The sequence below is a fragment of the Malaya genurostris genome, chromosome 3, assembly GCF_030247185.1.
Source record: "Malaya genurostris strain Urasoe2022 chromosome 3, Malgen_1.1, whole genome shotgun sequence".
Classification (NCBI taxonomy): Eukaryota; Metazoa; Arthropoda; class Insecta; order Diptera; family Culicidae; genus Malaya; species Malaya genurostris.
In genome coordinates, this window is record NC_080572.1 from 49,628,638 (window position 1) to 49,651,622 (window position 22,985).

Genomic DNA, 22,985 nt, shown 5'->3' on the forward strand with positions numbered 1-22,985 from the left:
AGTTCACTACTAGAGAATATTCACACAGTGATCAAAGATAATCACTCTACTAGCCTAGTTATTTATTGCTTCATGATGTTTCATTTGAAAGCAAACTTCACATTCATACCAATAGTGAGTGCAATAACCTGGCTAAATTGCCAAAAGGGATAATTATAACTAAGTGTCGAATTTCCCAAACCTGTAGCACGTCGAAAGCTTCCGATAACCGACAGCAAAGTTTCATCGGCGCAATACTATATATTTCGAGCTATTTTGGGCAATAGTAGTAGTCAGTGAGGTATACCGCATTGAAATAGCGGCCCACCGAACGACAGCGGAGCATGACATCATAAAAAACTCAATCAATCTGCTCACACCCTCCTATGTGGAAGAAAGTGTACAACTTATATTGTTAATACTCCGACGGTTAAAACGAAATCGACGCCCGCAGCAAGCAGCACAGCAGCTTCATTGATCGGGTTTGACCCAGATCAGGTGTTTCATCCATTCCATCATCCTTGCATGATGGTGGAAAAAACTACAGCACGTTCAGATTGCGAATCGATTCAATCTCCTATCTTTGTTGCCGGCGGGAGATTGTCTAGCGAACTTGCAGTTTTACAACCGTAAAGCGGTCTGAAAAGCTCATCTTTATGGTCTGATTGGCTAATAGGAAGAAGGTATTATTCAATATTATTTGGTCAGTCATCGATGTGCGATTTCATTCACTTGTTTTTCCACTGGTAGATGCTATGAAATGGCTGTTGAGATAAAGTTTTGCAAGAATCGAGATATGGAGTTCTTGTTTTGAAGAGTAGACAATACTATTGAGAAATATAATCATATCAGCAAGACAGAATTTAAACAACAAACCTAGTTAGCAATAATAAGACAGGGCAAAACAGATTATCCCACGCTCTACTTTAGACGTTAATCGGTGGATCGTAATAGCACTGTCTAGGAGTCTTAAGAAGTTGAAGAAAAAATATGAGCTGTACCAAATTAATTGGGCTTTCAGTTAGTTATCGGGGCTGATCTTCCCACGTCTCAACAGGGAGATCTGGGAAGACGGCTAATCGTTTTCATTTTGCGTCAACCAAATTAATTAACTTTGCAAAATCCATACAGCCATCGCATGAAGGCTCATGAGCTTCAGAATTGTTTTAGCAAACGAACACCGGGTATAACGTCAACTCAAAGACAATCTCTTGTGTTAGAGTAAAATTCTGCAAATCTGTGCATTTTCAGGTGTTGTTTTGATTTAGAAATCATTAGCCTATCTGTGCGTACACAATATCTGCAATAAGTAATAAGTTGTCTCACATCCAGAATGCTTTTACCTTGATTTTAACTCTATTCACTAAATGCTGTGCAACCGATTTTCCCAGTGTATTAGTTTCTACTCTAATTTTATTCAATTCTAAATAATTGTCGAGATTGACTCGATGTTCCGGAAGATGTTCTCGAAACGCGTTGGAGTGGTACCGAGCCAACGGAGTCAATTTTATGCCGAAAGATATGACTACACCAAAATCATCGGGTATCACGAGTGTCAAATTGAAAAATTCTGGACAATTATAAAGAACAAACTTCACGAATGTCCTCAAACTATTATAGCAGATGTGGAATTGATAAAATCAGGGTAGAAACTACTACAGTGGGAAAATCGGTTGCACAGCATTTGGTGAATAGAGTTAAACTGAAAGTGGAGGCATTCGGGATGGGACACTAAAGTGAATAAAACAAATTGCGTAAATAATAATAGTTTTTCAGTCGTAAATAGTTAGTAGTTTTTCAGTCCCGAAATATGCAGGAAAATTCGATAATCGGTTTATTTTTGGAGTGTAAGCATGTGTGTGCCATTTTTATCGAATACACTCTTTATTTCCGAAACAGGAAAAGTTTGTCATGATTCTTATGAACGTAATCGTTTTATAGTATTTTCTAAACTAGTCCAAAATTAAATATGATCAGTATCTAACGTCAACAGTATAAACAGATCACATACACACTGATCACAAGTCTACTACTTTGCCGCCGACACTGATCTAAGTCTAAGTCTAAGATTGTTGAAATCGAATCAGCCATCTCCGAGAAAATTGAACGGAGAGAAAAAAGTGCGTTTTGTCGGTTACACCACTTTCGCGACTACATTTCCGGGACCGAAACTGTTCGTCATGATACGGCCGAAATCGATCAATAACCACTAGTCACAAAAATAAACAAAGACGCACTTAAGTGTCTCGAAATTCGTTCGATTGAAACTGTTTAAAACTGTTTGAACTTGACCACCAAAATTATTGTATTTTTTTATCTTTATTTTCTATATAGGGGTGCAAATTAGAAACTCAAGGATAAATACACGTAGAAATGTGGTCAGGTTTTAAGTTCAGCCAATTTTGCATCGATTATTAATATTATTTCACCATTTGATTGGTAATATTTCTAAGTTTCGATTTGAATGTATCAAGACTCGTATTTTTAATTATGTATGGTTGAGATTTTATTAATTGCTACCCGTGTCATACTTTGCTAAAAATCTCCGGCATACCGGATTTCCCTGCCATAGACGACGGTTTTGAAGGAGTAAGCGATATATCAAAGGGAAAGCATCGCTCTGATTGGTCAATCGATGCAAAAGCGAAGCTTTTGGAAGCACGCGAATCTATAAATAGAAGCGAAATTATAACTTCAGTCCTACGCGTAGCACGCTAGAGGTAGGTTGTTGCTAGACAGCAAGACAAAAAGTGCCATAAAAAGATTTGAAGCTTTAACTGGTTTGCATTGATCTTGTGTCATGCGAGTTTGGATAAAATTCTTCGTTATGACACTTTGCAAGAATCTCAAGGTAGATTTTGAGTGCTTAAGATCAATTTCTAATTTAAATAAAATGAACTCGATTTATTATCGAAATCGCAGAATGGTGATAATAGTAGAGAACTGAACGCTATAAAAACAACTGCATGCATGCAAAACTTGAATACAAGCTTGGCGAAAAAAAGATTAAACATCGAAATCCGTTACGCTAGTATGCACGTAGTTATAATTGCATATTTTTGGGCTATTAATGTAATATCGGTGATTTAGTCGGATACAAGACAAACACAAATCAAGGCAAACAGAGTCCGGGCTCGTGTGTTCGATGTTCGTTCTTATAACACTTATAACACTCAGGTCTTGTTACGCGGGAGATACGAACCGCGTAACTCCGGGAATCCGCATATAAAACAGTATAGCTTCGGAAATCCTCGTAAAACAAACTTGCTCCACATCAATAGCTCGAACAACCACATGGGGCTGATCCTTGTAGTTTCTATATTATTATCATTACTGTTATTATCACTTTGATTTTAACCTGAATAGACCGTAAAATCAATCTTTTAAAAGCTATAAGCCTTTCATAAGATTTACTATTGAAAAGTTTCAAATGCACCTAAATTATACCACTGAACATTGACGCAAAGATATTCATTCGCGGAGCGAAATAAAAACAGTATTATCTCACTGTTGAGTGGATTAGGAACGTTGTTCATTGAAAAATCGGCTAATAATAATTTGCCCGGAGGGCCAAGTGTCACACACCATTCGACTTAGTTCGTCAACCTGAGCAATGTCTGTGTGTGTATCCCAAGTAGCATGTTAAGTTGCAGTCCTGTATTTTTCTACTGACTGTGCAAATAATCAAGTTAATTCATATTACTATTCTAGTAACTGTTATGTGTTATGGAAAAACGCAATTTTTCTGTGTTGTGCAACATATCTTCAAGTTCTTCCGTTATTACGTGTATTTATTCACAACGATTGTGCAACTAATACAAAAACTCATGCGTCGATTCCATCACAAAGGCAGTAATAAAATCAACGAAAAAACAATTGTGAAACTGCGTAATGTCAACAAGAAAAGGAATGACGTTTACAAAAACATAACAAATTTAATTTCTTATGAATAAGTTTCACATTTGATTTTCAATACAACTGCTCTTAACACAAACATGGATCTTGTAAAATAATCTGCACATGAAAAATGATAATGCTTCATATCGTAGAATTTATATTTTGTGTTTTTGTTAATAGAAAATCGACAACGAACTGCATTTTTATGGTGAAACATGCACCCAAAATTTTCAAGCGCCTTTCAATTAACGTGTTTTGATGATTGTACACCAATTTTTGTGCACATAACAGTCTATTATTTTTTTATAAGAATCATCGGAATGGTGTTTAAATACGTGTACTCAAACATTCTTGAAATTTTCAGACGATTCTGATCAAAATAATGTGTTATTGAAACCTGGAAAATCTCGAAATGAATTTTTCTTGAATATTTTCCAATATGGCATCGATTTTGTACCCTCACTTAGTGCTTTGAATCATAAACGTTAAATTTTTTCTAAATTAGCCTCTGAACTACTTCAATCGGTAGCCATTATCAGTATGCAACTAAACAAACCCATTTAAGTTCATTTAGGGGTTAGCCAAATTTTGTGCTAGGGCACATAACCGTTTTTATTAGTTTTACGTTTCGTCTTTGACTCATCAGTGCAGAGCAGTTCAAATTGAACTGCTTAGTGCTAAACTCGGCAGTTCAATTTGAACCGCTAAGCAGACGTAAAGTTTCTGCTACTTACAGAACACTTTTTGTTTTGCAACGGAGTGCAATGTCTTTTCTGACGTGCCGAACGAAAACGTGTTTTCGACTATTTCTGGCCGATGCAGGTATGGTCATTTAGGGGTTAGCCAAATTTTGTGCTAGGGCACATAACCGTTTTTATTAGTTTTACGTTTCGTCTTTGACTCATCAGTGCAGAGCAGTTCAAATTGAACTGCTTAGTGCTAAACTCGGCAGTTCAATTTGAACCGCTAAGCAGACGTAAAGTTTCTGCTACTTACAGAACACTTTTTGTTTTGCAACGGAGTGCAATGTCTTTTCTGACGTGCCGAACGAAAACGTGTTTTCGACTATTTCTGGCCGATGCAGGTATGGTCATTTAGGGGTTAGCCAAATTTTGTGCTAGGGCACATAACCGTTTTTATTAGTTTTACGTTTCGTCTTTGACTCATCAGTGCAGAGCAGTTCAAATTGAACTGCTTAGTGCTAAACTCGGCAGTTCAATTTGAACCGCTAAGCAGACGTAAAGTTTCTGCTACTTACAGAACACTTTTTGTTTTGCAACGGAGTGCAATGTCTTTTCTGACGTGCCGAACGAAAACGTGTTTTCGACTATTTCTGGCCGATGCAGGTATGGTCATTTAGGGGTTAGCCAAATTTTGTGCTAGGGCACATAACCGTTTTTATTAGTTTTACGTTTCGTCTTTGACTCATCAGTGCAGAGCAGTTCAAATTGAACTGCTTAGTGCTAAACTCGGCAGTTCAATTTGAACCGCTAAGCAGACGTAAAGTTTCTGCTACTTACAGAACACTTTTTGTTTTGCAACGGAGTGCAATGTCTTTTCTGACGTGCCGAACGAAAACGTGTTTTCGACTATTTCTGGCCGATGCAGGTATGGTCATTTAGGGGTTAGCCAAATTTTGTGCTAGGGCACATAACCGTTTTTATTAGTTTTACGTTTCGTCTTTGACTCATCAGTGCAGAGCAGTTCAAATTGAACTGCTTAGTGCTAAACTCGGCAGTTCAATTTGAACCGCTAAGCAGACGTAAAGTTTCTGCTACTTACAGAACACTTTTTGTTTTGCAACGGAGTGCAATGTCTTTTCTGACGTGCCGAACGAAAACGTGTTTTCGACTATTTCTGGCCGATGCAGGTATGGTCATTTAGGGGTTAGCCAAATTTTGTGCTAGGGCACATAACCGTTTTTATTAGTTTTACGTTTCGTCTTTGACTCATCAGTGCAGAGCAGTTCAAATTGAACTGCTTAGTGCTAAACTCGGCAGTTCAATTTGAACCGCTAAGCAGACGGTTCAAATTGAACTGCCGAGTTTAGCACTAAGCAGTTCAATTTGAACTGCTCTGCACTGATGAGTCAAAGACGAAACGTAAAACTAATAAAAACGGTTATGTGCCCTAGCACAAAATTTGGCTAACCCCTAAATGACCATACCTGCATCGGCCAGAAATAGTCGAAAACACGTTTTCGTTCGGCACGTCAGAAAAGACATTGCACTCCGTTGCAAAACAAAAAGTGTTCTGTAAGTAGCAGAAACTTTACGTCTGCTTAGCGGTTCAAATTGAACTGCCGAGTTTAGCACTAAGCAGTTCAATTTGAACTGCTCTGCACTGATGAGTCAAAGACGAAACGTAAAACTAATAAAAACGGTTATGTGCCCTAGCACAAAATTTGGCTAACCCCTAAATGACCATACCTGCATCGGCCAGAAATAGTCGAAAACACGTTTTCGTTCGGCACGTCAGAAAAGACATTGCACTCCGTTGCAAAACAAAAAGTGTTCTGTAAGTAGCAGAAACTTTACGTCTGCTTAGCGGTTCAAATTGAACTGCCGAGTTTAGCACTAAGCAGTTCAATTTGAACTGCTCTGCACTGATGAGTCAAAGACGAAACGTAAAACCATTTAAGTTATTTTGGTTCCCGGTTTTCGATTAACGACAGAAGATACTCAGTTTTCAAAGTTAGGTTCAAATAAAAGATCTTATGCTCCAACAAAAAATTAAGCATGTTTTTCGGATTCAACAAAAATTAACACCGGTGGTCTGCCCCACATGTTTATATCACATTGTCATTACACCACTAAGTGGATTAAAATAGGTTTTCTAGTACAGTGTTATTAGAGACTATACCACAGAAAAAAATAACTCGAAAATTGTTCAATACTGGTGTTATAGTGACACGAAAACTAGAAGCGAATGAACATATTTTCATTTTGCCCTTAAGGCCAATCAATCGAACAGAAACAGCAGATCTCACTTCAACTAATGGTTTCTATAGAATTAGAATTGCTGGAAAAACCGACTTTTGAACGGAGCCTCGGATACCCATAGTGTTATATACCATTCGACTCAGTTCGACGAGATCGGAAAATGTGTGTGTGTGTGTGTGTGTGTGTGTGTGTGTGTGTGTGTATGGGTGTGTGTACGTGTGTGCACTTTTCGAAGATATTTGAACGCGCTCAATTTTCTCAGAGATGGCTGAACCGATTTTAACAAACTTGGACTCGTTTGAAAGCTACTGTCAGGCCATTGATCAAGTTCGTACCGGAGATATGATTGTATTAGTGACGTAACCGACAAAAAGCGTTGTATTTTAACGCGCTCAATTTTCTCAGAGATGGCTGAACCGATTTTAACAAACTTGGTCTCGTTTGGAAGCTACTGTCGGGTCACTGATCAAGTTCGAAGATCAAATGGCTGTGATTTTTGGTTCCGAAGATATGATTGTATAAGTGACATAACCGACAAAAGCGTTGTATTTGATCGCGCTCAATTTTCTCAGAGATGGCTGAACCGATTTTAACAAACTTGGTCTCGTTTGAAAGCTACTGTCGGGCCATTGATCAAGTTCGAAGACCAAATGGCTGTGACTTTTAGTTCCGGAGATATAATGGTATAAGTGACGTAACCGACAAACCACGTTGATTTTTACCGCTTTTATATATATAAGGGTGCCAAAATTTTGGGATCACCTCTATTTTCGTAAAACTCTCGTGCTGAAAAGTTTAAGCACCTCGAAAAAAGCCCTCATCATTTTGAGCAATTTGAGCTAAATCGGAGATGCGTTAGGGGTGCTGCCCGGCGGTTAAGGTTTGAAAATTTTCGATCTTGAAAAAGCACCATAGGGGGGAGTACATGAAATTTCCAAAATCGAAATTTTTTTTTATGCCGAAACTCTTAAAACTGCATGAAACATCGAAATTTAGTGTCATCTCAGAAAAATTTTTTTTTGACAAAATCAACTTTCTGGGACTTAGAAAAATTTAAGAAGGGTTTTTGTATATGAGATGACTACTGCAGCTGAGATGACTACTGTAGCCGGTACCCTAATTGCTGTTAGCGAAAATTCCAATTTAATCTTTGCATCCACTAGAGATAACAGATCTCAATTTAACTAATGGTTTTTAAGTATTTAAGCAATTCCAGAAATGGATAGTTCACCAGTCATCAGATGATAAATTTTCCAAATTAGATGCAACTTTGGCGCAGAGTATTTGTTTCGAACGGATGGAGAAACCGATTCGACACGAGACTGATTTTAAAAAAGAGCGTATGTATTCAAATCATTGTAACACAAAAACTATAATTTTATCAAAATTATAGGAAATATAGGACGGCACTCTAAAAAAATATATACACTGAAAAAGAAAAGTTCACCAATTTGTCACGAATTGACAAGTTAACAAACAAACTTTATAGTAGAAGTGTTAATTTTAATTAATTTTAAAGTATCTTTTTGAAATCAAAGAAGTTACAACTAACGGCTTCCGAGTTCAGAACAAATTGGCTCGAATGGCACGTTCCCCGTTTCAGTCTTCAGTCAAATTTGTCTCGCTATTGGAGGAAAATAACGGGGTTTCATTCAAATCGGAACATATCTGTTCTGATTTTGCCACTTTTTCCATTTCTAATTATTTGATGAATGATGGAGCTGAGTTAAAGTTAAAGTTAAAGCTTACCCCACCTACACGTGGTTAAAAACTTGTTTTAAAACTATGATGTTTGACAAATGATTAGGATTGATTTACTTTTTTGTGCATCTATACCATAGATGCAAATTTCTCTTGAGCTTGGATCCTAAAATCGCGCCTGTGTTCAACGGACGGTGAATCTAAGTAATGCATTAGTCACTTAGCAACACCCACCTGTTTGGATTTCCGCTCACGTTCCGGTGCCATTACCGATGCTCCCGTTGGCGCTTCCGTCTTGATTTGCCCAATGGACGGTCGTGGCCCATCCCGTCGACTCCCGTTGCTTAATTTCGTCAGCTTTTGGATGGTCGATTGTTTACTAACATTACCGCTGTAGCTGACGGCACCGTTGCCAGCCTTCGGTCGCGGCACTGCCTTATCAGTAGTTGCAGTAGCGCCTTCTTTGGTGATTGCGTTGGCAGTCCTACCGTTTGGCTTTTCCGGTGACGGACTACCGTTGCCATGCATCATACGGTTCAACCGGCCAAATAGGCCAAATGATTCACGTTTTGGTTTTGGCGTTGCTAGCGGGTCATTTCCGCGCATACCAAGGCCGGAAAGGTTGATCTTGATGTTCTTCAGTGGTGAATGGCTACGGGGACGGATTTTGCGTTGCTCGTTTGATTTTTTTGGTTGTGGACTAGCTGCATTATTGGTGGAGGTTTTGGAGCGGAGCCGATTAAGGTTCATGCTTTCTACACGTTCGCGTAGTGAAACACGTCCACCGATCGCAAAGTTTGGTTTATCCTGTTTTTCTTTGGGCTGCACACTTTGGTCTTCTCCGGTAACGGGAATGCTATCGTTCTGAATAGTCGTCGGTGGAAGATCCTTTTCTGGCTTAGAATCGGGTGTGTTGAAATCGATATTAGGAAACCATGTTTTAGTTCGTTCTTTACGCGGGCTTACAGATCGATCCCGGAGTTGTACTTGGGATTGATCCCCAGACACGAGATGATTTTCATTTATGAACGGTAAACTAATTGGTCCGTCAATTTCTTCATTTGTTTCCTCCTCATACCGCAATGGATTATGAGGACATCGTTCGCTGACCAGCGGTGAGGGAACGTAGAATGTAGGTTTCGTTGGAGTAGCCAAGCCGGGCATTTGGAAAACCTCCTGAACTGAAAGAGCACGTCGCTTACGTAGGCCTGCATGTATTCTATTGAACTTACTTCTCAACAATTGCTGCACCTCGTTGATGGATGTCTTTTGTCCGGGTAGTCGCATAGACGCAGATTTGAAGTTCTTTAGACTAGGCAGTTTGATTTCTCTCGCGACTTTGATTCCGTTTTCACTTTCACTAGAATCTAGAGAGTTTTTCTTCTTAACATTAGACACTTCGTCGTAGTACTGAAGTTTTTCATGCCGGAAGAGACGAGCGGCCGCCACCTGTGCTGGTTCGGTCATGTTTTCGTACTTTTGCACGTTGTATTCCCAATCAATGCTGTGTGCACTACGACGATGATTTGGCGTTGCTCGGATTCTGTGGGCATATGTTTGATGAGCACCTAGGCGCCACAATTTTACATCACGCTCGTGAATTTGCCAATATTCTTCCGCAGCATAAATCGGAAGCTGAACCTGGCCAATGTTCGAGGACGACGTAGATGTTGAGCTTGAACTTGAGTGCCGTAGCTCCCAGTTTGGATCTGGAAGTTGTCCGTAGTGCGGTTGGTTTTCCAACAATTGTTCGTGAGCGCCGTTGTGTCGGTGATGATGGTGATGATGATGATGATGGTGTCGTTGCTGATCGTGACTGTGATTATGGTGGTGGTGGTGGTGCTGCTGCTGGTGGGACTGTTGCACCTGACGAACCCGAATCGGAACCGGACCGGACGCGATAATCTGATAATGGCCTGGATGTTCGGCCAGTATGTAATTAGTGTCTGAATCGAGTGACGCTGGACCGGAGACTGTCTTGAACGAAGCACATCGTCGTCGGAGTTTGTTCCACTTTTGTGAGATGCCTGTTACATCTGTAAATAAGTTCAGAAGACGAAAAGAAAGAGAATTATTATTATTGAAATTAATTGGAATCATTGCTCCAAAGCGAGCGCAAGCGATCAAAGAGCAAATAGGTTGAATAAAAAAACGACGAAGGGAAGGCAAGAGTGAATGACTGACTTTGTCATTTGTTTCAGGTCGTGCAAGCACTTGGCAGTACTATATACTGAGAAACGTAGATTTAAGCATCATGCGGTGTTCGAGTACAGAGATTTAGTTTGTCACCTAAGAATCGTGGAACGAGAATTTATCAAAGGAATATCTAGAATGGAACAACGAACATATTTTTATTCGCATAAGCAGTGCCCCTTGATACGAGTAGCATTTGATTGTTTCATCCAATGCATATATTTGATACTCGATAGAGGTAATAAGACATACAACTACATACCCACAGTAGTAAATGCAAATTGATGCACTCAATTAGGCATATATGATGAATTGATGGTTGAAGGGTGTTTGCTGATCTAATATTATAAAGGGTGCATGAGCTCGATGTCAGTTATGTCATTTTGACGCAATGAATGAAATTCGCGAACCAATACCACCTGGTGAAGATATTTTCGTTCTAAAACTGATTAGATCAATTTATCAGTTTTGACAATTCATTAAATTACTATACTCCGTTATGAAGTGAAATGAGAACTACCAGGTAATACGATGTACATTTGAAGTGAATGAAACACCAGAAAGTGGGTGAAGTGAACAGTCACGGAACGTATAACAGAAATTAAAATTGGTAAAAAATGTACCACAGAGACAGGTTCCGAACCCTAGACTTTTTCCTAGGAAAAGTCATAAGTTCGATTTCTGTTCCTTTGGTTCTTTTTTTGCAAATTTTCATTTGTGATTTACGTTTCGTCAATTTTTTTTCAATCTGTTTTTCCGTTAGGTGCTGAAACAAACCAAGAATGTTTGATTTTTTTCTTGAAAAAACCCTATTGGAAGATAGTAAGCGTTTTTGATTAGAATAACTAAATTTATCAAACGAAAGTTTTTATTTTCTGTATTCCGTATTCACAAAAAACTTTCATTTTCTTATCAATGATACACGGAACGACCGAAATTAGCTCTGCGTCTAGTTCGTATTACTGTTTTTGAATTAGTGGATTTTAACAACAAAATTTCTAAAATAACTGAAGCTTGCTTCATATAGAATTGGAACAAAGACAATTTCGGAACAAACTGGACCCGTTTCTCTGCATACCATTCTTGAACGACTTTGCTGTAATGTCAGCTTGCCACATCTGGCCAAAACATTACGGGAAGGTCGTGGGATCGAATGAACGGCAAAATTCGTTTTTGGAGACACTCTTTTTGATATAATTTTGATGTCATTGTCTTAATTGTAACGAAAACTATCTTATTTTTTTGCCACAGCTGCAAATGCCTTGCCAAATCATAAATTTTCTTGCAAATTTGTCGGCAAAAACAAATTTAAATTTGGCTGGAACATCCCCCCGAGCCGTTGGCTAGTAAAATTTTTGACCTGGGATTTGCCCGGAGTCAGCTTTGACATAGGTTTCATCGTCCATCAGAAGACACCCGTCGAACTTGGTCAGCACCGAGTTTCCGAGTACGAATTTTGACCACAATATTTTGTTTTATGGTCCGATTTGGCTGTTCGCTAGCTCGATACGACTTGATTCCTTCCCGGAGTCGAGTTCTGCTCAGTACCAATGGGCAGCACAGAATTTTCTGGCAAAATCGCGGTCCGACAGATTAAGATTCCTCTTGATCGTCTTCAAAATCGTACCACGCAGTTTCCTTATACCTTATACCGCCATACGGTATTTCTAAGCAATTCCAGCTAGCCTAGATGCAGACCACAATGGATTTTCCAAATAACTGTGCACATTTTTTTCACTTCTTTCGGCTTGCATGTTGATTGTTTACAAAGTACAGTAGATTTGCGGAATGTCAAAAATAATACGTGAAGCTGACAAAATTGCCGACACGTGAGCGCCAAGAACTTCCAAATCCGTCCTCCAGGAGCGCCACAATATGAGCAAAAGTTTGTTCCAATTCTAAATGAAGCAAGCTTTATAAAATTACTTAAAATTGAGAATTTACTTTGCTGAAAAAAAACTCTTATTTTTAGAGAATGTGTTTAGTTGGCGAATATCTTGGACACAAACCAGCAATATTTCAATCCAACAGGAAATTCTCATTGACAACGAATTTTGTTATTAAAATCAGAAAATTCGTTTTTATTTATCTATCACCATCATTACTGAAGGACAGCACAAAGAAAACAGAAATGAAATGGGTTTTATTAACAAAATTATTAGCCAAAAATTCATGAGAAGTGTTAAAGCAAAACAAACCTTTAAAAAGCAAAGCAGGACATTTTTTTGAAACTGCTTGCAAATTGTTTAGATGTTTTTCACATGTGTTACGATATATCCATATATAAATGCCATAAACTAAGAAGTGGAAAGTTAGAGAATCGATTTCGCGAAGTCAAATGAAGAAAACAGCGATTAAGTAGTCAAAAATAAGTTTATGTTTCATTTTTACTATTTGAGTTATACGAAGTCTTATGTCGAAATTGTTTTTTGACAATATTCGTCACAATTGCCTTTGGAAATAGAATATGTTTTAATACTTAGATTCCGCTTGGTAACAGCTATCCAACAAACTTTAGATTGTTAAAATCCATTCATTTTTAACGGAGATATCGTTGTGTTTTGGTAAGCGATTTTTCCCCTTATTCCAGTTGTAGGAGTTTTACGCGCTTGATGATAAAGCGATGTTTCGGAGTAAAGTGAAACACAATTTTCAAAACTGTTTTATGCCATTGTTTCGTTTTTGGCAACATAATTGTTCGAACATGACATATGTGTTAGAAAGATGACAGCAATTTCAAATTAAAAACAATATTTATTTATATTGATTTATACTGCTTGCATCAATAATTGCTAGAAGAACGCAACTTCTTACTCCCTTATAGGGGAAGGTTATTTATTAGTTTTTATGACTTTTTACCTTTTTTTATATATATAAAAAATAGGTATAGAATTCGCTCAAACTTTCGAAAAATTTTCCGAGGCCCGGAGGGCCTAATGTCATATACCAATCGATTCAGCTCGACGAACTGAGCAAATGTCTGTGTGTGTGTGTGTATGTGTGTGTGTCTGTATGTGTGTTGTCAACTAAGAGGTCGAGATCTCAGAGATGGCTGGACCGATTTTGATCAAACTAGTCGCAAATGAAAGGTCTCCCCGTCACCCAGAACGCTATTGAATGGTTTTGAGATCGGATGTTTACTTTTTGAGTTATACGAAGTTTTATGTCAAAATTTTCAGTTTTTTGACAGTATCTGTCACAATTGACCTTGAAAACAGAATATGTTTCCAGACTTAGATTTCTCTCGGTAATACCTATCCAACAAGCCATAGATTGTTAAAATCCCTCCATTTTTAACGGAGATATCGATATTTTTGTGTAAGCCTTATTCCAGTAGAAGGAATTTTGAGCGCTGTATGAAAAAGCAATGCTTGGGAGCAACATGAAACACGATTTTTTATACTGTTACATATAATTGTTTCTAAGTACCAAAAAGACTGTGTACAGCATCCTTTTTTATGACAATTTGCCTCGGACCAATTTTAGCACGGTTCATTTTTGGCAACATAATCTTTCGAATATCGAGTTCATTATCATTATCGAGTTGGAAGTAATTCCATAATTATATTGATTTAAACTATTTACAGCAATAAATGCTGGAAGAACATGACTTCCATATACCATACGACTCAGTTCGTCGAGATCAGCAAATGCGTGTGTGACAAATAATTTCACTCAATTTTCTCGGAGATGGTTAAACCGTTTTCTACAAACTCAGATTCATATGAAAAGTCGTGTACTCCCAAACAAGGTTCCTGAATTACGTTTGGATCCGACTTCTGATTGCGGAACCACAGGATGATATGTGAAACGAAATTAAAATAATGCAATTAATTTTTCTCGTAGATGGCTGAACCGATCTAAGATTCAAATGAAATCTAAGAATCATCTATGATTCTAATGAGAGGTCTTAAAATCCTATAAAACTTCTTACTTTTTAGTCAGATCCGACTTCTGGTTTAGAAAATGCAGGGTGATTAGCATAAAAATGTCCAATTCACATAAATTATTCAGATTTATCGGGTATGCAGATTTGGATAGTCGATTACCAAATAAATTTATTTCAGTTTGAGCGGTATTCGTTTTTGGATTCAGAATGTACCCCCAAATTTTAATTCGCACTACAATTTCTCAAAGATGTCTACACACTGCTCAGGTGAATTTAACTGATTTCGGCTACACCGATTTTAGAATTCCGGTTCCAGTATCGATTCTCAAAGCTCAATCATTTTCTCAAAAAAGACCAAATCGAACTTCAAAAACAAATATTACAGGACTTAAGGTCCCATACAAAATTGGTGAATTTTATCCGATTCTGGAATTATAGATGATGAGTTTATAAATTTCATGTAAATTGTTTGGCGTAATAATTTATGGCCATTCGAATCATTTTGGGTTATGCTAATTCCTAAATACCGGCTCTGGAAGTACCATAAATAATGACGAAAAACTCTAAAGTGGAACTTACTTCGACATCTCGTGGAATGTTCAATCGATTGTCGCACACTAAGATTAAAATTCGATATGTTTTGCAGTTTCGGCATTACAGGGTAATGAGTGATTAAAATCTCAATTTGCCGTTTAAAACGACGATAATTAAAATAATGTCATGAGAACTAAAACACCTAAGAATATCCATGCAAAAACACATGCGTATTGATAAAAAAAGGTATCATCTCACTGCTAGGTGGATTAATCACGTTTTTTGTTATAGTATCATAATTTGAAAAGCATCAATCGAAAAGGTGAGTGGATTGAATATTTATGAGATGAAATCGATCTATTGCTATCAAAAGGCTATAGCAGGATAACCATATGAAATCTGCCCCCAAAGGGAATTCATATTGTTATACCACATTCGAAAGGTCATAGACTGGAAACAATTTTCTCAAAGTTTCAACCCTTTAACTGCCATATTGACGGAGCTAGGGTGGTTCTATTGATTTTTATTTTATTTGATTTTTGAAGAAACTGCTTCTCCGAAAAATTTGAAAAAAATCAGGCATGTTTAAGGCATTATGGGGATGCTTCACAATTTTTTTCAAAATTTTTGAAGATGTATTTCTTTTATTAAAAAATACTAGAAAATTTTGAAACATATTTTTTCCCTCTTCCAATTTTTGCACCACCCTGGATTTTTTAGTGATAAATAAAGAATTTTTGGACATGTTAAAATGGTATGTTTTCATATTTTTTAAAAATGTGGACGACCAAAATATTTAATTTTTTCTAAAAAATCAACAACAGTCGACCATGCGTTCCCATCATATTCTGAGAAAAGGAAACGCATGGTGCTTTATCTTAGCAGTTTCTAGTAGTAGTCGACCATGCGTTCCCATAAAGTTCTCTTAAAAGGGAAACGCATGGTGCTTTGTTCTAGTAGTTTATGATGCAACTCAAGCGCAGGGCTTAGAAATCAAAGTAACGAAAAGAAGGAAATGAGTATCAACCTTTGCATAATACATACACGATCATACTTCGGGTACAACCTAGAAAGCTACAAAGCAAGAACTTACTGGTATGTGGTTTATATATGAATGGTAGTAATATATGAACGTTGCGAGTATCACACATATGCAGTTCGGTTACGGCAGTCAAGAACTAGAGCGAGTGACTGTATATAATTCGATGATTCGATAGTGTTTCATGAAAAGGTCAAATCGATTTGCACTGTTGGGTCTCGTACAACGCGGTTTTCTTTTTGCCAGCTCTGTACATTTCACTAAATACATAGCGAGTTGAAACAGCAGTGAATATAATTTTTTCTTTTTTATATTGGTGTCAAACAAAAGTGGCCACTGATGAAGGTTGGAATTGATTTCTTAGAATTGTTTTTCCATAAATACGTTTATTTCTTAAGGCAATTTACATAAGTTGTTCTTCGCCGTAGCATCACTTTTACATAGAATTCTTATCATAATATAATACTAATATAGTCACATCAATTTGAGTTTAATAAAGCATATGAACGATGAACTGCTACAAATTTTAAAATAAGCTGAAATTTTTATACATTTTGTGGTTGATTTCATAACCCACTTGGAGATTTTTTTTATCGGCACATCATTTTTAATAAAATTTTGCTATTGGATGAACTAATGGACGCAGTAGGAGTCAGAACTAAGACTCAAAAGGGTCAATTATTAAATTGAAACTTCAATTGTCTTTATGAAATGATTAAGAAGTTTCATGTAAGAAAGGTCACTAAAAAATTTCTGTAAATTATTGACTGTATTTTTCATTTAAATAGGAAATGGGATAAAAATGTTATAAAAATACATTGCTGTTTCAATGCACACATTTTCTTTCTGATTCTTTTCGTTCATTCTATAGAATTATCATCGTCATTTGGTAGCTGTTCTGATTTAAGCATTTCTGACAATATTTTCGCCGGTCTCACAATTCTGGATAAAAACCGAGCATAAGGAAAGGTAGTGAATAATGGCGGCCTCGTGTGAACAGCAACCAACAGTTCTATTGCCAAAAACGCATTCACAGCAACGGCGCTGGATTCCCAAATATCCAGTCGAATTTGTAGTGTACTCGATATAGTACTTGTAAGCTTTTAAAAATGAGACTTATTACCGGCCTGAATAGCTTGTTTGTGATCTGTGTGTCTCAATTGGGTCATCTCGTGATAAAGCTTTAAATCCGAAATTACTTGGCAGAACATCCTTTTCAAAAGCTTCTATTCCAGAGCTACGATATTCCGATACTTGTTGCTCTCGTTCTCGGATTGATAATATTATCTTGTTAGAACTTCCCGTTCGCAATTTGAACAAAATTATTAAACCTGTAAAAACCTGGAAGCGTTCCTCTGAGAATGAAAATCACTTACTGAGTTAATTATGTATTCTCAGATATTTTCTGGAAAATATGGAGCTTTCTACACAATATACCCAAAAATTAAAGAGATCGATTCAGCGAATCAAGTTTTTTAATAGACATGGTCGATAAATGCTTGATTTGAAATTATGCAAAAGTTATAACTCAAAAATGAAAAATAACGCATCACTATTTTTTATATCTGTTGTTGTTTTAAATTTTCGAATAAATAAAAAAAATATACAGCGCTCTCAGTCTACAAACCATGAAAACCATCATAAAGATATTCGATTGAAGTTTTCAAACACAAAACTCCAACTTTATCTTTATTATACATTTTTCCAGAAAACTGTACACATCCCTCGATAACATATCTTTATGATAACTTTTGACACTGTAATGAAATTTTCATTCTTTCTTTCATTATTCTTTCTTTACATCCATCAGCAACACGTAAAAAACTGACACTCGCTCTAGTTCTTGACTGCCGTAACCGAACTGCATATGTGTGATACTCGCAACGTTCATATATTACTACCATTCATATATAAACCACATACCAGTAAGTTCTCGCTTTGTAGCTTTCTAGGTTGTACCCGAAGTATGATCGTGTATGTATTATGCAAAGGTTGATACTCATTTCCTTCTTTTCGTTACTTTGATTTCTAAGCTCTGCGCTTGAGTTGCATCATGAACTACTAGAACAAAGCACCATGCGTTTCCCTTTTAAGAGAACTTTATGGGAACGCATGGTCGACTACTACTAGAAACTGCTAAGATAAAGCACCATGCGTTTCCTTTTCTCAGAATATGATGGGAACGCATGGTCGACTGTTGTTGATTTTTTAGAAAAAATTAAATATTTTGGTCGTCCACATTTTTAAAAAATATGAAAACATACCATTTTAACATGTCCAAAAATTCTTTATTTATCACTAAAAAATCCAGGGTGGTGCAAAAATTGGAAGAGGGAAAAAATATGTTTCAAAATTTTCTAGTATTTTTTAATAAAAGAAATACATCTTCAAAAATTTTGAAAAAAATTGTGAAGCATCCCCATAATGCCTTAAACATGCCTGATTTTTTTCAAATTTTTCGGAGAAGCAGTTTCTTCAAAAATCAAATAAAATAAAAATCAATAGAACCACCCTAGCTCCGTCAATATGGCAGTTAAAGGGTTGAAACTTTGAGAAAATTGTTTCCAGTCTATGACCTTTCGAATGTGGTATAACAATATGAATTCCCTTTGGGGGCAGATTTCATATGGTTATCCTGCTATAGCCTTTTCGCAACCAAAGTTTTTTTTCGTCCTTTTCAAAATGTCTACCGATTTTGGTTACCGGCACCCCAAGGTGTTCGGATACCGGCATCCCATTTTTTTTCGACAAATCTTGAAAAATTGTCAGTGATATGCAGAGCTGCCAAGTCTGCAAATTCGTCTGTAAATTATCAAATTTCGTAGTTAACATGTAAACCCCGTTTTTCGTCTAAAGACTTTTTACAGAGTTTTGAAACTTCGATTGTTAGCCGACATTCGTCAGCATTTACAGATTATTAAAAATTGGCGCGATCGTTTTGTTTTTGCTAGCTAAACTTCTTGTTGATCTGGCATCTCTGGTGATATGCAACACGTGGACAACTTGACGGCTTCAATACATCCGTCATATAAGTAAAAACTTTGGACTTCAAACAAATCGTCCAAGTCGAGGAAAATGAAATTTAATGCACTGTTTAATGCCATTAAACGTTGCTTAGTGGATAAGAAACCAATAAATTCGACTGCAGCAACGTATTCAATCCCTCGAAGCCGATGGAAGACCGGCCAAATCAACATCAAAGGCGCCACCATCCAAATCATCGGCCAAGAGAGCCAATGCAAAGTTATCATCATAGAAAGAATAAATTCCGTTTTTTTTGAATAATTGCAATCTTTACTTATATTTTTCCATTTTTAGAGACCTTATTTGAAATGGCCAAAATTTATCACTTTACTAAATTGATAATTAAAAAATTTCAATCGATTGAATCAACTTAGTTTCTTGTTCAGTTGTTAGCTAGGGACTTTAGCTTTCCATTGGTGTATATATGTCCGCATAATGTGCACTCAATCAGAAGTTGTAAGCTTAAAAGAAAAGGGTCCCGGTAACCGAACACTCTCCCCTACTATTCGAAAAAGTTCGTCGAGATAAACAAATTTGTGTGTGAAAAATAGTTTCAATAATTTTTCTCGGAGATGGCTTGACTGATTTCTACAAACTATGACTAATATAAACAGTGCTATGCTCCCATATACGGTTTATGAATTTCATTTGGATTCAACTTCTGGTTCCGGGACTACAGTATGTAATGATATGAAAATAATGTCACTCATTTTGCTCGTAGATGGCTGAACCGATTTCGTCTATCTGTTATTCAAATGAAAGCTCTTAATGTTCCTTAAATCTGCTTGTTTTTTAATCAGATGATTTAGAAGATACAGGGTGACTGGTGTAAAAATTTCACATAATTGGGTTCATCGGGTTCACAGATTTTGATAGTCGATGACCAAATAAACTTATTTCAGTTTAACCGGTATTCGGTTTTCGATACCGGAAAGTATTCACTACGTTTTGTCTAAGATGGCTACACTGATTTTCAAAGGTTTCGAATCTAATGAAATGGTTTATAATTCATTAGGCGAATTTAGCTGACTTCGTCTACGCCGATTTCCGAATTCCGTTCCCGAAATTAACGGAAATAGAAAAGCAATTTTGAAATTACAGGGTAATGAGTTCTTAAATTTCAAGCCGTCATAGAAGATGACGATACCAAAAAATCTTCTTTCTCATGAAATGCTTAATCGATTGTCACACGTTTAGATTAAAAGGAATAATTTTAAGTTCCAAAACTACAAGATCAAACTGATTAAAAATTGCAATTAAAAGGAATTCAAAAAAGGACATAATATGACATCTTGCGATAATGGCACCCCTTTAGATCAGTATAAATTAGGTCACGTCTTTGTCATAACGAATACTTAACAGTAACATGATCTGATGCAATAATATACAATCGATAATATTGTCATTAAATCTAATTAATTTAAAAAACTACTCAGAAAGGAGTTCGAACAAATTTATGTCTACTAAACGAAGCTCAAACTGTATTTTGTAAAATACCCGTGATATAAAAACAGTGAACGAATTATTTCGTAGCAGTATGTATGAAAAAAAAGGAACGAATAATGCCCATAGCTGTCGCGTGCCACAATAATAACTATACAATTCACATAAAAAAAAATCAATTGCATCTTTTTTTTTGCTCTCGATGGTCAGCACTTTAATCGCTGCTACCGACAACAACGGAAACGATGACGGCGATGATCTGCCGTGTTTTTAATTTCCGTTCGTTTCATGCCGGTCGGGTCGGTCGTTCGGTTGGGTGCTGCACTTTTTTATTCATCTAAGTGAATTACAACCTGCGCAAACGGTAAGTCGCTTATTACCGCGCGTTTCTTACTGGGTCAGTTGTGACATCACCGAGCGAGACCCCGTTTTGTCTGATCGCTACGCAACGGAGGTTCATTGGCCCGTGGTCGGTTTAATTTTTCGATGGAAGAAAATAATTCCGGATTTGGTGAGGCAGATCAGCTTTATGAACGGTGAAAATCTCACGGTGTCGTTGAATGTCTTCGTTTTGTGGAATTCATTGTCATTGTCACCGATTTAAATCGAAATCTGTAACAGAATCGTTAATACTTAAAATGTTATTTCTTACCCTATAGTACAATACCAAATTTTCAGGTTAGTGCAGGGGTCGGGTACCGGCGGCTCACGAGCCACATGTGACTATTTAGATGTGAAACAGCGGTTCTTTAGTTCTATACGCAACTTTTTTATTTTCTTGAAAATACTTAAAAATTAATATAAATCGAATAACGAGGATAAGACACCATTTCCATTTCTCTACCATGTGTACTCTTCTTTCATCGAACCTTTTCGCGGCGTCAATGTCAATGTCAGTGTCGTTCTATTCGGTCGTAATAGAAGATGGCAATGGCGTTTTTTATAAACTTTTGTAGAATTCACAATAATAATATGCGAAAACTTTTCAAAAGTATGATGTAGAAACGCTTTACTTTGTGATTGGTTTTTTATTTGATTTGAAAATTTTCATATTCTTGGAAAAGTGCTCGACTTTTTTCCAGTTTATATTTATTTTAGGGCGCTCAAAACAGTTTCCGCGTTACAATGATTTGAAGAAATTTAAAATGCCAAATAAAAAAATTATTGAGTACAATCTCTTCATTCGTGCAAAAAAAAGTTTTGTCATACTGAAAATTTCATCCTAAACGGTACAAGACGATCCTGATTTTGTCACCTTTTCTGCTGATAATTGCTCAGTTCCAATATTTGATAACAGTTGCAATCAGAATTAGAAAACTCAGCCTATGTATTCAAATAATTTTTTCAAAGAATACTTTATTTGCAGTTTTCAAAGTATATTGAGATAGGGCAACGGTACACTCATTCATCTCAGCTCTAGTAGTCATGTCATTAATGAAACCCATTAGTTTAAGTGCGATCCGCTGTCTTTGTTCAATAGATTCACTTTAAGAGTAAGATGAAATTAGGAGCGTTCGCTTCGAGATTTCGCGACACTTGTACAGCAATATAGTACGATTTCCACACTATTTTTCCTGCGAAATTGCTTCTTAGAGCGGAAGCAAAGATATTGTATTCGATTTCATCTCAATTCGTTAATTGAATTTCGAATAAGCGGTAAAATAGCATGGCGAGTCTACTAATGAGATGACTATTGGAACAATAGTTCTATAACTAACGAAAATGTTGTAACAAATTAATTCACCACTGCTATAGACAAATTTTAAGATGAATTTTCTGCCAGTCTTTAACAATTTAAAAATGACCAAATCACTTAAACTTTTACAGTAAATCCTGTGAACACAAATAGTAACATTACTACTAATGAGCAACAGACGGAGAGAAAAAATGAAAACACATGAAATGCGAAAAGTGAAATCTCGGTAAAAAAGTTTCGCCCTTACGAAGGACTCGAACCTTTACCCATCTTCTTCCCGGGGAGACACTCTACCAACTACGCTACTCTGGAACATATGTGCAATACGCTCCAGAGCGCAACAGATGAAATAGTGTTGATCTTGTGCATGCTACTGTCCCCAAGCCGGGTCTCGTGAACTATTTCGAGATCTTCGAATGTTTGAATTACCACAGGGCTATTATCATCGCAGTCGGTTTAATGAAATTTAACTGCAAAATAATATTTTTTTTTACGTTTATCGTAAGAACCTAGTCATATTTGTTAGGAACTAATAAAACCTGAAATTAAATCATCAGACGAAAATTGTGACGTAACATTAGTTGGAAGGACGAGTATAATTATATGAATTATACAATAAAATAACACATGAATAAGTAAAACGAGTTG

At 36.7% G+C, this 22,985-nt stretch overlaps 1 protein-coding gene across 2 annotated transcripts in view; it reads right to left on the reverse strand.

Annotated features, from left to right (window-relative positions):
- The window catches only part of LOC131435433 (histone-lysine N-methyltransferase Suv4-20-like), a 136,877-nt gene that overhangs the window by 17,718 nt on the left and 96,174 nt on the right, over positions 1–22,985 (reverse strand). For both annotated transcript variants that reach the window (XM_058603308.1, XM_058603309.1), the window contains exon 3: positions 8,754–10,555. In XM_058603308.1, the coding sequence (XP_058459291.1) occupies positions 8,754–10,555 (1,802 nt within the window). The remainder of the gene's footprint in view (positions 1–8,753; positions 10,556–22,985) is intronic.